A 12,734-nucleotide genomic window follows, 5' to 3' on the forward strand; every position below is an offset into this window, starting at 1 on the left:
GCCTCGCAGGGCCAGTGTATCAGCTAACATCACTTCTATTACTGGAGAGGAGAGATCTTTATACGCGCAGGTTCACGCCGAGGCGCGCGCTTTTGGGGGTGCGCGCATATGTATCCTCGTTCATCCGTGCGGTGAGCTGAGAGTCAGTTCCGCAAGTAAAGAGGGACTTAGAAGTTATCAGCACCGGAGAAGCTTCACCAAGAGGCTCGGCAGAGCAGCTTTCCAGGCGGGTGGACCGTTGAGGAAAAGAGAAACCGGAAGGTTGCTGATCGGATCTGCGCCTGGAGCTGCAGCTTCACCTCATCAGCGCAAACACGGAATCCTCCTGTAACTTTTACTGTGTTGAAGTAAATCTCAGCTGTTTGCCGTTTTATTCTGTCCGGTTTGGTTAAGTGCTGCCCACCAGCCATGCGTGCTCCATCAGTCCACAGTGCGCTCTTTCTCTGCGCTTTCCTCCAGCTGTTCTTCCTGCTCGGCGGACAGGTGCCAAACTGCCAGGAGGTGCGCACCGTGTTTCACTCTCTGCATCCAGGCTCCAAGTGGGTCCCCGAAAACCCGGTGCCAGGTAACTCCTCAACTTAGATCTTGTACATGTAGCTTCACTTTTCATGCGCATGGTGTGACTGCACCCTTTGATTGTCTTCACTTCTGTAAAGGCTAAAATAGAATTTCTACAGCTCTGACCGTAAACACTCATGTTCAATTCCAGCGTTAGAGGACATTACCATTACAACACCTCTCTAGCGCCTTTGAGCCGTTTCACTTCTAATTCAAGGCTGCTGACAGCGAGAGCCAGCCCACACACACACTCCATCCCTCCAGGTGAACATTTACCAACCTGCTCTGAAACACTGTGTTGGCCAAGTTAAGTGTCCTATTAAAAGTAGTGACGGTGGGATTATGTAAACCACCAGGTAAGTGTTAAATAACGAGGTTGATTCACTCCGGTATTGATTCACACATGAAGGCAACCTGTCCCGAAGCCTAACTTTGTTTAGTTGAGACATTGAAAGCAGATGTTAACGTCTTTTTGCATTGTTGTCATGTGGGTTTGAATATTCTGCTGAAGTTCGGGTGGGTTTGTTCTGTAGGTGATGATGGACTGCACACAAAGCAAAAGATCAGCACTCTCCCTTTATGAGAGCTGATTAATAGTCATGTTCAGGCTCTGTTGGCAGCTTTTCCTCAGCCACATTGTCACAGAATATAGATTAGTGGTGTGATATGAATTGTGACCACCCTGCAAACACATTTGCAATCATACAAACTGGATAATTATTGCTCCCTGGAGCTCAAATGTCACCGACTCCTCCTCGGATGAGTAAAGAACACATCTTGAGAGAAGTGGTTTGACTTTTGAGACGTGAGGAAAATGATTCAGGTCTGTGTGGGATAGAGGAACAACTAGAATAAGCCATCCTATTTTGCAGATCACAGCACGCTGGTTTACTGCTGGAGCCTGTTGCATGCATTCTCATTGAGTATGTAAATGGAGATCTCTCTCATGTGGCTGATTCACAGCCAGCTGCAAATGTTAATTGGGTGTTTTAGTGTCATGTCAGCACGGGCAAGTGCTGCAGGTTAAGTGTTTCTCTCCATTCTTAGCATGCAATTCTCACATGCCTCACTCCCACCTCACTCGCAGAGGTTTACCAAATAATCCTAAATGTTCAGTGAACATGAAAGACTGTAACAAATCACAAAATGCTTCAAATCAAACAGCAGGAAATATCTGCAATGCACTTTGAAGCGTATTTTGTCATGCTCCCTCTACCCTATTTTAATCTACCATCTGTGGGTGCATGCAGCTCCAACCGCTGAGCCCTACATCTCCCCATGCATCCATCTTTAATCACTCCCCTTCCACCTACGCCATCAAGCATTTTATCTGCCAGCCAAAGGGGGAATCATTGTAGCAAGCCAAGAGAAATATTTAGCCTCCCCAAATCTGAGGCCGAGCAGCCCAGCTGTCTGTGCACCTTCACCGGGGGATCAGTCTGAGCTGGACACCCTGTGCACAGGGCGCTTACAACCATTACAAACACTGGAAATCAATTCACCAGTCAGCCAAAGGACAATTCATCCTGGCCGGCTAAGAGGTAGTTTGGTTTACACATTCCCATGATGCCTGTGGCGACTCGGTTGCAGATTAATTGCTGGCTTTATTAAGTGCGCTGTTGGTACAGAAGGTGACTGATGAGATGGCTCCAAAGTCGTACATGTGCAGTAAATGTTTGTTGTCTTTAATAGCTCAAAAAACATTTAATCATTGCTTTATTATTTTGTTATTGTAGGATGTTTTTCTCTTTTATGAGCAGCTTTAACAGGATTTTGAAATGATGACATTTTAACTCCCCTGAGGAAAGTGATTCTGTTTTTGGTCTCAGAGATGCCAGATGTCAAACCTGGTTAAAGAAAACCAATTTTAACATTTTCTCTATCTGTCCTTGGTGGTGATGAAACATTGTACACAGCACGACCCCCCCAAAAGTCCCAAAACGACCTTTTGGATTTCAGTTTTTAGAGTTTTGTAAGATCTTGACCTTAATAAATCAAACAAAGACTTACAACTCTCTAGATTCCTATTGACCCTAAACATGACTTTTTGGCAAACAGAATAAATATAGTCTGTTCAGACATTGCCCATGTGACACACAAACATGAACCCCTTATTGGTGTAATAAAGTTTGTCACAAAGGGAAGGTTTACTACTTCATTACTACTTCATAGTGAGTTTGATAACACCTTATAAGGAAACAATATTTAAATGGGAAAAGGGTTTTTGCAACTATTGTTTATCACATACATAAATCTCTGTTCTTATACAGAGACCATAATCTCAATTTACAGATTTTACATAGTATAATAGTGTACATAGTAGAATCTGTAGGCAGGGAGGTGGATTTCCAGGAAGGCAAGTGTTCTGGTTTCCGTTTGAACTACGCTTGTAGTCCGAGTAATATTGATCAATCACGTATCAGACTGCAGCGAAAACCAGTCCATGAGGAGAGCAAACGCAGGCAGAACGTAGTCGGCCATAATGCCATCCCAGCTCCCATCAGTGTGATCTAACGATGATTTAGCTTCTTATTAATCTCTATAAACAGACATCTGCATGCTAACAGCTAACAATCTGTTCTTAAATTTAACTTGAGATGAATTCCCTTAACGCTGTGTCATGAAAGCCGTTCAGCGTCCCGACTTCCTCGAATGCATCAGGTCGATCCGACCTCCGTTTAACAAACGAGCATTTTAAAAGTTTTCTTCTCCTCTTGAGGACAGACCTGACAAAGCTTGAATTTTTACTTCTTACAAATCTGCATCATGATGTTGAAATGTTGGCAAAGGTAAGACCCGTTAATAACAAGTAAAAGGTTTCTCTTTCTGTAACAATGCAGCACGGGGAAAATGAAGTCTTGACTGGAAGTCGATTATCGCTAACCGCCCGGCACGTTCACAGGTGTCACAGAGGATATATCGTCTCAGACTATAGCCAATGGTATCCGAGATTGCAGAAGACCATAACTGAGACAGTATATTAACAGGGAGACTAAAACCTGCAATGATTAATGCCTAATACAGCATGTTTTACCTGTTAGCACTTGTTAGCACGTAATGCAGGAATTAAACCATCTTAAACCTACACAGTCCCAGAAGGATCAGCATCCCACTTTCGGAACTGCAGTAGTAAAACATTATGGGATGTGATGCCAGGACTCTCAGCCAACAGACAGTACAGCCAGTCAGAGAGAAATGAGTGTTTAGATCTGCAGAGAGAATCACTTTTTAAATCACTTCAGTTAATCTAGCACGGCCCACACTGAGGATGTCTACGGCTGCGCTTCAGGAAGTCTTTCATATAGTAAATTAGTGAAGACTCTTCTGTCTGCCTCCATCCATCCTTTCATTATCTATACCGATCCTCCTGTTCAGGTCTGGAGCCTATCCCAGCTGTCATTGGGCAAGAGGGGGGTTACACCCTAGGCAGGTTGCCAGTCAATCACAGGGCTGACACACAGAGAAAGACAACCTTTCACAGGCTTAATCCCAATCTCCACCCTAAAGCCTAAGCACTGAACCCTCACTGACTTTAATGACGTCAGGCATGCAGTGCATGAGTCCGTAAGGGTTTGAGATATGCACAAAAATGAGGAATGGGACACACTATCATGACATCACACGTTGCCTGGAAACAAAATGGGCCATGAAATAATCGGGAAAACTAGACTATGTCAAAACCTCGTATGTGGCTGACAGCATCAGGTCAATGTGCTCTTTTGTGGTCAATGTGTTACAAGGACTGTCCTTATGAGGCCGATGACAACATGTTGGAAAGCAGGTGCGCACTGCGGACGTAGGTGAGGACAGCCCCGCCTACTCCCCGAACAAAGTATCCAGAGCCGTATAGACAGAGAGTCGCGTTAGTGGATGTTCAATATGCTCCATGATTTGCCTTTGCGATCTCGCAACTCTCTCTCTCTACGGCTCTGAAAGTACTGTTACTCAGTCAGTCAGTCAGTCAGACATACAGACCCATGTGTAGGGTTGACCCCAGCGGTCAGCCAAAAAGCCGACCTCCAGCATGTAACTGTGTCTTCCATTACAGTGTTTACATATTTTAGCAAACTATCAAAAGTCAGAAAGACATTATTTTGATCCTTTGTGAATATTTTACTGAAAAACATCTCTAAAAACATGCTATAATGAACCGCAAAATTGATGAACCACATGTTATCACCTACAGATAAACGTCTTTGTGGTCCCTGTCACCGTCAATGCTCTCTTTGTTTACATTTAGTTTTTTTTTTGTTCAAACTTTATTAAATTCTACTTCAGTATATGAATTTGTTTTACATTTAGTGAGGGGCTGGACAATCCGGTTTGTAGGCTATACGTCACCAAGTTGGCTACAAATTCTGGGTAAGGAAAGTCTACAGATATGCAGACTCACGGAAAGTCTGCAATTAGGCGTTGAAAAGTCTGCATCAGAGGCTTCATGCACTTGGTGATTTGACAGTGTGGTGAGTCTGTGAGTGTGGAGATTGGGATTTGGCCACGCTCACATTAACCTACCTGCTCTCCATCCATCCATTATCTATACCGCTTATCCTGTTCAGGGTTGCAGGGGGGCTGGAGCCTATCCCAGCTGTCATTGGGCGAAAGGTACACCCTGGACTGGTTGCCAGTCAATCACAGGGCTGACACTTAGAGACAGACAACCTTTCACACTTACACCCACACCTACGGGCAAGTTAGGGTCACCAATTAACCTTACAAGCATGTCTTTGGACTGTGGGAGGAAGTTGGATACCCCAGAGAGATCCCACACATGCACGAGGAGAACATGCAAACTCCACACAGAAAGGCCCACCTTGCCCAAACCAGTTTGAACCAGTGACCTTCTAGCTGTAAGGCAACAGCGCTAACCACTGCACCTCCGTGCAGCCCCCTACCTGCTCTCATTTCACCAATTAACCTAATGACCACCGTGCAGCCAACATGCATTCACTGTGCAGAACATTTATTCATTCATCCCGTAATTTAGAAGAATATAAGCCACAGTGAGAAGCATTTCTGACAATACAAACACCGTGTGTGTGTAAGTCTGGTGTAAGTACATACAGTATATTCTGCCTTCCTGATCTGTTTATTATCTTGCAGAGCTTGAGCTCAGTCTTGGGCCCGTGTGAGGGGTCCTGAACCCCAGTTTGGACCACTTAAATAGTCTCATATTGATTTATTGTTTTTCATGCTGTCTGCAGAAATAGTTGCATTACCAAACATTGCATCATCAGAACTGTTAACATTCACTGCTTTCATTCATTCGCACACTCGCATAATACATTTCACTTTGTGGAGGAGGCCTCGGTGCAGATCCACTTCTCCACGCACTGTTTATTTGTTTGATTTATTTATTTCTATTTCAGGTAAAACATGTGCAAGGTTATGCCAACAGGGAAATGATCAACTGTTGTTACTAGAACAGGTGTTAAATAAGCTCTTAAACAGCAACAGTGTGTACATGCATGAAAGCTAAAACCAAAAAAAGGAGCTACTGTCGCTGCTGCTAAATGTTTCATTATTCTCAAAAAGTTGTTCCGTTTTAATTCTAAATAATTTATATTGTAAACTTTTCAGACACGTCTCCATTAGCTCACACTGCCCTTTATTTCCACCAGGCTTGTAGGCGAGGCTTAAACATTCTCGTCTTAATGAGCAGGCTTTTTTTTTCTGTGGCATGAAATATGCAGTCACTTCTCATATATTTAGAACATTTTTGGCTCTACTGTTTTTGGACACGCCTCATCCATAATACATACTTGTCTTTAATTAATGCAGAATAAGTCGAAGTTTTCAGTCACATCTTCTGTAATTGTTCTGAACTTTGTGCTTGCTCTGAATTTGGGGAGTAAATGCGAAACAGAGAGCCTGCTCCGCAGCCTGATGCAAGTTCTTCATTGAGGAATACAGCAAATGAAAGATGGATGAAATGAAGGGATGGCCTTGTGTGTTTGAGTGAGAGAAGTATCACTTTCTGTGTGTGTGTGTTTGTGTGACAGGGAGACATGAAGTTGCCTGTATTGATGCGGTGTGTGGAGGAGGTGGCTGATTCAGAGAGATGTCTGCAGGAAGCAGAGCAGAATTCTAATAAAGCTGCGTGTGGTGCCAGGAGCCACAACACCAAAGAACAAAAGTTTCTTTTTCTACCAACAAGATTCAAAAGAAGTGAGAGAAGAGAAACAAGACTCCAGCAGAGATATGAAAAAAAATAAAAACCTTACAGTGCAGCAGGATTACCACTCCAGTCTCTGTTGTGTCTGTTGCTGTGTCTGCGGGTGAAATGGAGGCTGGGTGTCAGGTCGCTCCATCACGTCGTCATGTGCAGGAGGCACACGGGCAGCGCCGAGCACTTACCGCAGGACATGAGTGTGAAATCAGCTCCATCGGTGTGAGCGCTGCTCTGAGAGGGAGATGTGGTGGATCTCTGACAGCAGCAGCCGACCTGATGCGCAAGAGGAGCATCAGATTCTCTAAATGGAAGACGACTGGTTTCCTGAAGGCCGAGCTGACAGCTGTCACTCATCTCAACAAAAAACCCTGCAGAGGAGGAGCTACATTTTTTTTTTATCTCTGAGCTGAAACAATAGAGGTTTCATGTTATTTTATACTTGCAGGATGCCAGACAAGGTCCAGGAGTTGCAGGCGTGTCAGTAATTAGCTGCAGGGTCAGGACATGTTGTTGTTTATGATGAAAAACTGAACAACAGAACAAACGCTCCTGCTGTTAAAGTGACACCAGACACGACTAATGTGACCTGAAGCCAGACGTCTTTGTGTCTTATTAAGCTCTGATTTGTGTTTTGTTTACTCAGTTTTCTCGGCTCTTTAATGAAGGCCTCTTGTGTTTGCGGTGTCATTGTTTTGTGTTTAAAATCGGGAATCAGGCTCTTTCACACTCGCGCTGCCAGCTTTCAAATTATTGCTTCATCAAGCGCCTGAAAGTGGAGCAGCGAGCAAAGCACTAAAAATACTTAAAACAATTGTAATCCCCACCAGCTAATGGTATTATTATTCCTTACTTGTAAATCATTTCATGTATTGTCTCTACAAAGTGACACGGGCTTATTTTGCCCCGGAGAGGAAGCCAAGGAGTCCCACATGCTTCCACTCAACACCAGTACTTGATGTATAATTTATGCTCATAATGAACAGCTTTTAACATATTCTATATCTTAATACAACTTGTTTTTCCCCCATGGTCCCCATCATTAAACTTGCATAGTGATAGCTTTCTAATTGGTGCTGGGAATCTAAGAGACACGCGCTGTATTTGTGGCTGTCCCCGTTCCCTCGCCTCGGAGTCCCCGAGCTTGTTAAGGAAGCGAGTGGAGGGACTCCTCCCGTCTGTGTGTGCACTGTCTGAGCCCCTGCTGCAGTTTCACCCCTGGCATTTCGGCAGAAACTTTCTTGTCATGGGAGAAGCAGCGAAGGACTGTCAGATAAGGCTGCGGCGGTCTGAAGGCCGATCAATGTGTTTATAAAAAAGGCATTCAAAGACCTTGATGCTCATGAACACAGCAGTTGTTCTGCATGTTGAATTGCCCGGCCCACCAGTATCGATTGAAAGTAGGTAATAATTTAAAGGCGTCACCTTGGGCCAAGATTGTATGTTGGGGAAATTTACATCTAAATTGCCTCCGGCCCTGCACCTTGTCTTTCTTCATTTTGTTAGAGAGAATTGGCCATCAGGACACAAAAATCGACTAATTAACCAATAACAGAGTGATAGAGAGGTGCTCTCGGCGCCCGGCCGCTCTTAAGCTCAAGGAAGGTGAAGTGAAAAAAGCTCCAAACAAAACTGCGCGGGGATGACAAGGAATAAAAAAAAGCAGAGGGGGAGGAGAACGAGAGCTGAGCCCGAAGCAAAGAGGAGAAGCAGAAAGCTTATTCCCAAGTGATGTGTCAGTCAGAAAGAAAGCTTTATTTAGACGGCGTGATTTTATTATTTGTGAGGCTCTGCGGGGAATCATCTCCCTGCCGAAGCGTTCGCTTATTCCTCACTGCTGTGGAACTTCAGTAATGAAACACATTTATCATCTGCAAAGCCACAAACGTGCAGATGAAACTGTCTGTTTTGCAGGAGATAATTGCTGAAGGCTCGTCTCTTCCCTGCACGGGCCGCGCTCACCTCAAATGCGCCGCTATTGACAGCTTAATAATTTTAGCCCTGCAGTCTGAAATTAACTTGATCTTATCTGTCAGGAGTCTTTTGTCCGTATTGATTTAAGATATTAGGCCTGTCAGTACGCATACAAAAGGTGCTGTGTGACAGTTTTATTGCCTGTTTCACTCATTAGACTCTACACCTTAAAGTCTGATGGCAGTCAGGAGTGAGCCAAAGCTGCTCTCCGTGTGCCTCCTCTGTACTTGTTAATTATCGGCACTGTCACTCTGCTGCATCTCCTGCTAGTCTGACTTCCCTCCATGCCTGCTGTTTTCATTGTCTCAGTCGAGCTGTGTATCTGAACTTGTATTGTTTGAAGATCTCACAGAGACAAAGCCCAAACACTTTTTCACTTCTCATATTAAGATAAAGCCACGATAAAAGCTTTTCCTCATTCTTTTGACGCACTTGTTACAAAGACCTGTATATAGATTCACAAATCGAAGCCTTCCCTCTAAATTAATCTCCCAGCTTAAACCCTCTCTTCATCCCTCGCACCCCGAGCAGCGGCGGCAGAAGCTGGCAGGCTCCCCTGACATTTGTTTACCACACCATCAATCAGGCCCTCGTCACTTACGCCTCTCAGGCAGCAGATCCTGCAGACAACTCCTCGGCGCAGCTCGGCACGTTGCGACTGCAGCCTCCGCCGAAGCTTTCAGCAGCCACATGGGACACGAAGAGAGACGTGGGGAAGCACTGAGGAGAGGGAACTCCTCTTTGTGTTTAAACATCAGAGCGGGTTGTGGCGTATTTATGTCTGTTTGATGTCGTCCCTGAGCTTCGCTTTAGAGGCGTAGTCAGGGAGTACGCTGGAAATTTATAGGTCGTCTATAGAAAGAGCAGATTCCACCCGACTTTTCTTATTTAATCAAGGTGTTTTTACATTAAATAGTGAGAACTTTAACATGAATGTAGTTTCCTCTTCCTAAAAACATCCATTAGTTTGAACCTCACTGTGATCTCTCAGATTTTATACGTCCTTCAGCGCTACTGAAACATTCTGATAGTAGAGACATGTTCACCTATTAAAACAAGACAGAATGGCTCTTTGTAAGAGATGTCCTTCAGCTCACCATCACACAAAGCTGCGGTTCATCCAGCATCAGTGTCGCAGCAGCTGAGGCACCTTCGTTATCCTTGATCAGACTGAATTCTGAACTCGTCTTTATTTCCCTCACTGGGATTTTTTAAATAGAATTAATTTCTTCAGGGCGTTTGTTCTTTGATCCAGTTGTGCACGGCTACAGCGCCCCGACAACACATCCTTTTCACCCTCGTTTGCTTTACTTTGCGTCCGTCTGCACCTTTGAAAAGAGCTCCGGGAATCCAATTATTTCTCATCTGTGTAAACAACTTGTACTGTCGGTGGCCAGGTGCGCTAATGTTGTTTCATCACCTTCAATCTTACTCATGGCTATTTTTTATGTCATGCTAAAACCTTGGTTTGTTTGTTTGCACGCTGAGCTGCTCCTGGCTCTAATCTTTGTGGCTTAAAAATACATGTTTTGATGTTGGGTGTGAAAAGTGTAGCCTGGAGTGATGGGAAACTTTCTGTTGACCAAATTGATCTCGGAGGAGAACAACCCGGCCCTGCTGTATTGCTTTAATGTGCATCAAAATGACTCATTTTTAGCAGCAATTTATTTTTGACTTCAGCCCTGCTAAATAACCCCACATAATGATCATACGCTCATTAAAGCTGCAGAATCTGCGGGAGATAGTGTTTCCTGTGTTTAGCATGCAGAGGATGCAGCTGAATCTTTCTGTGTGTGAGGAAAAGGCTTCTGTTGTGTGAAAAATAAACAAAAGTGGCTCTGCAGCCCCTTTCCCTCTGCTCATCCACACTTCTGCCCCTTCTCTGCTGATTTTCTGCCAGGTGCCGATTTGCAGGTTTGCCAAACCAAAGGCCCGACCTGCTGTTCCAAGAAGATGGAGGAGCGCTATCAGGTAGCCGCACGCAGCAACATGGAGTCTGGTCTGCAGGTTGTCAGCGCTCAACTCAAACGTCTGATCATCCAGAACGCGGCAATATTTCAAGGTAAGCAGTGAGCACAGACTGTCTAAACATGCCTCAAACAGACAAGATGTTTTTTAACTAGCACAGAGAAAAAACAACAACATAACCGCAGTGTTAAACCGATGATTGACATCCTCGTGTCAGGATCTACTTTCTTGGCTGCAGATCCCTGTTCACGTCAGCAGCTCACTCCTCCAGACACTGAGTCACATATAAATAAGGCAGAAGCATAATGCAGTCAGACAGGGATGAGACTGCTGCTCGACTAAATGTTTGAATGGCAGAGGCGCGTGGTTAAAGTGACTTTAGATGAAGTGTGGCTGTCTGTGCCAGACATGTTCTTCCACAAAGTGACAGCCTCCTGAGAGTTTGGTTCTGCAGTCGGAGATGGCTTTTATTCACAGAGTGAAAAAACGCCGGTCAGCAGTGGTTCTGGCGAGCACTGGAAGAGGAGAGGGGGCAGGGGAGAGTGACTGGTGTGGCTGGTTCCAGCTAAATGATGTATTCAAAACATCATCTCAGTGAAACGTTCACAAAGAGTCAAACCTGCAGAGGTGTAGCTGCTGTCAGCTGAGAACACGCGGATGAAGGTAACGGAGGCAGGCGAGCGCTGAAAGTGAAGGACTGAACAGTGTGATGACACCTGTTCCAACAATGATGGAAGCAGATATATTATTAAAGTCAGCAGGAGTTATGTGACACTGTCACAATCAGTGTGTCCCTGCTGAATTGCTGCTTTAAAGAACTGATGAGGCTCTGGAGGCACTACATAATCCCAGCTGATACTATGTAGATATGTTAGTGGAGCACATGAGGATTTGAAATTTTCTCGTCACAGATTATTCTATGAAAAAAATAGTTTGACTTCTTGGTAAACAAACTTTCTGTTTAGAGTTAGATGAGAATATTTATAGCACTGGTGGAGTGTAACTGAGTTCATTTCTCAAGTACATTTTTCAAGTACTGTGCCTAAAAACACATTTCTAGTACTTAAAGATATAATCTCATCTAATGTAAATAAATGTGTGTTAAGTCACTATCTACCTCCGAAGGACGTAACACAATGGTGATTGAGCCGATGGCCCACTGATCAAAGCCTTTGGATCTACAGTATATAGTGTTATTACAGACTGGGTGTCTGTGGTGACATTTGCAGAAAAAATCACAAGCGGCGCCCAGTTAGTGATGCATTTTCCTTCAGCCAGCAGTGGTTGGTCTGCCAGAGAGGGTCTGCAAGTGTTGCGAGTAAACAGTAATCTTCTATGGCTGAACAAACAAAGAAAAGACAGATGACTACAGATACAACTTCAACAATAAGTGAAAATCCAAAGAAAAATAAACAAACTCGACGCTCAGATGAAGCAAACAGTCTAAAAAGGAAAGCGACCGTCAGCAAGGAAAATCAAGAGTTACAACCGGAGCCAACTGTGTACGTCTGATTAAATTAGGAAGTGGGCTCCCACAATTACTGTATATTGCTATTAGGGGGCGCTGAAGAGAATGAAACTGAAATCTTTGAGATTGTCAGTTTAAAGGCATAATAAGTAGGATTTTTCCTTGCATTTTGTCCGGGCTGCTCCTCCTGGGTTCTTCATCACCAGAAGCTCACTCTCACTCATTCGTGCGAGAACACGGCCACCCCGACGGCATCACAGTTACCTTTGCGCTAGCATGCTGACCGCTGGATAACTTGTCCTACCCGGTTTGAGCCACCTACCTGTCCAACAGAAAGAAGGCCAACTCTGCATCGCTCTTTCGTCATGTTGGCCGGTCTGAATGGGGCCCAGTTGCTAATTTGAACCACTCCCACACTCACCTGTACGCTGTGATTGGCTCAGGTAACCTCAACAGCGCCCCTCCTGAAAACGTCCTGTGTAAAGCAAAACAACAGAATAGATGCAGAGGGAGGGGTCTCACAAGGGTCTGCACACACACTCACCAACACATGTATAGAGGCCCATAAGTGATGATTTAGATTATATTTGTATAAGT

General features: G+C 44.5%; 1 protein-coding gene across 1 annotated transcript in view; it reads left to right on the forward strand.

The window, feature by feature from the left end:
- Positions 1-408: 408 nt before the first annotated feature.
- The window catches only part of gpc3 (glypican 3), a 124,475-nt gene continuing 112,149 nt past the window's right edge, over positions 409-12,734 (forward strand). Inside the window, exons 1-2 of the mRNA XM_069670119.1 lie at positions 409-565; positions 10,602-10,763. Of these exons, the coding sequence (XP_069526220.1) occupies positions 409-565; positions 10,602-10,763 (319 nt within the window). The remainder of the gene's footprint in view (positions 566-10,601; positions 10,764-12,734) is intronic.

Source organism: Semicossyphus pulcher, unplaced genomic scaffold, assembly GCF_022749685.1.
Source record: "Semicossyphus pulcher isolate SPU_LCO1_2020_fin unplaced genomic scaffold, fSemPul1.0.p SCAF_2, whole genome shotgun sequence".
In the NCBI taxonomy this organism is placed as follows: Eukaryota; Metazoa; Chordata; class Actinopteri; order Labriformes; family Labridae; genus Semicossyphus; species Semicossyphus pulcher.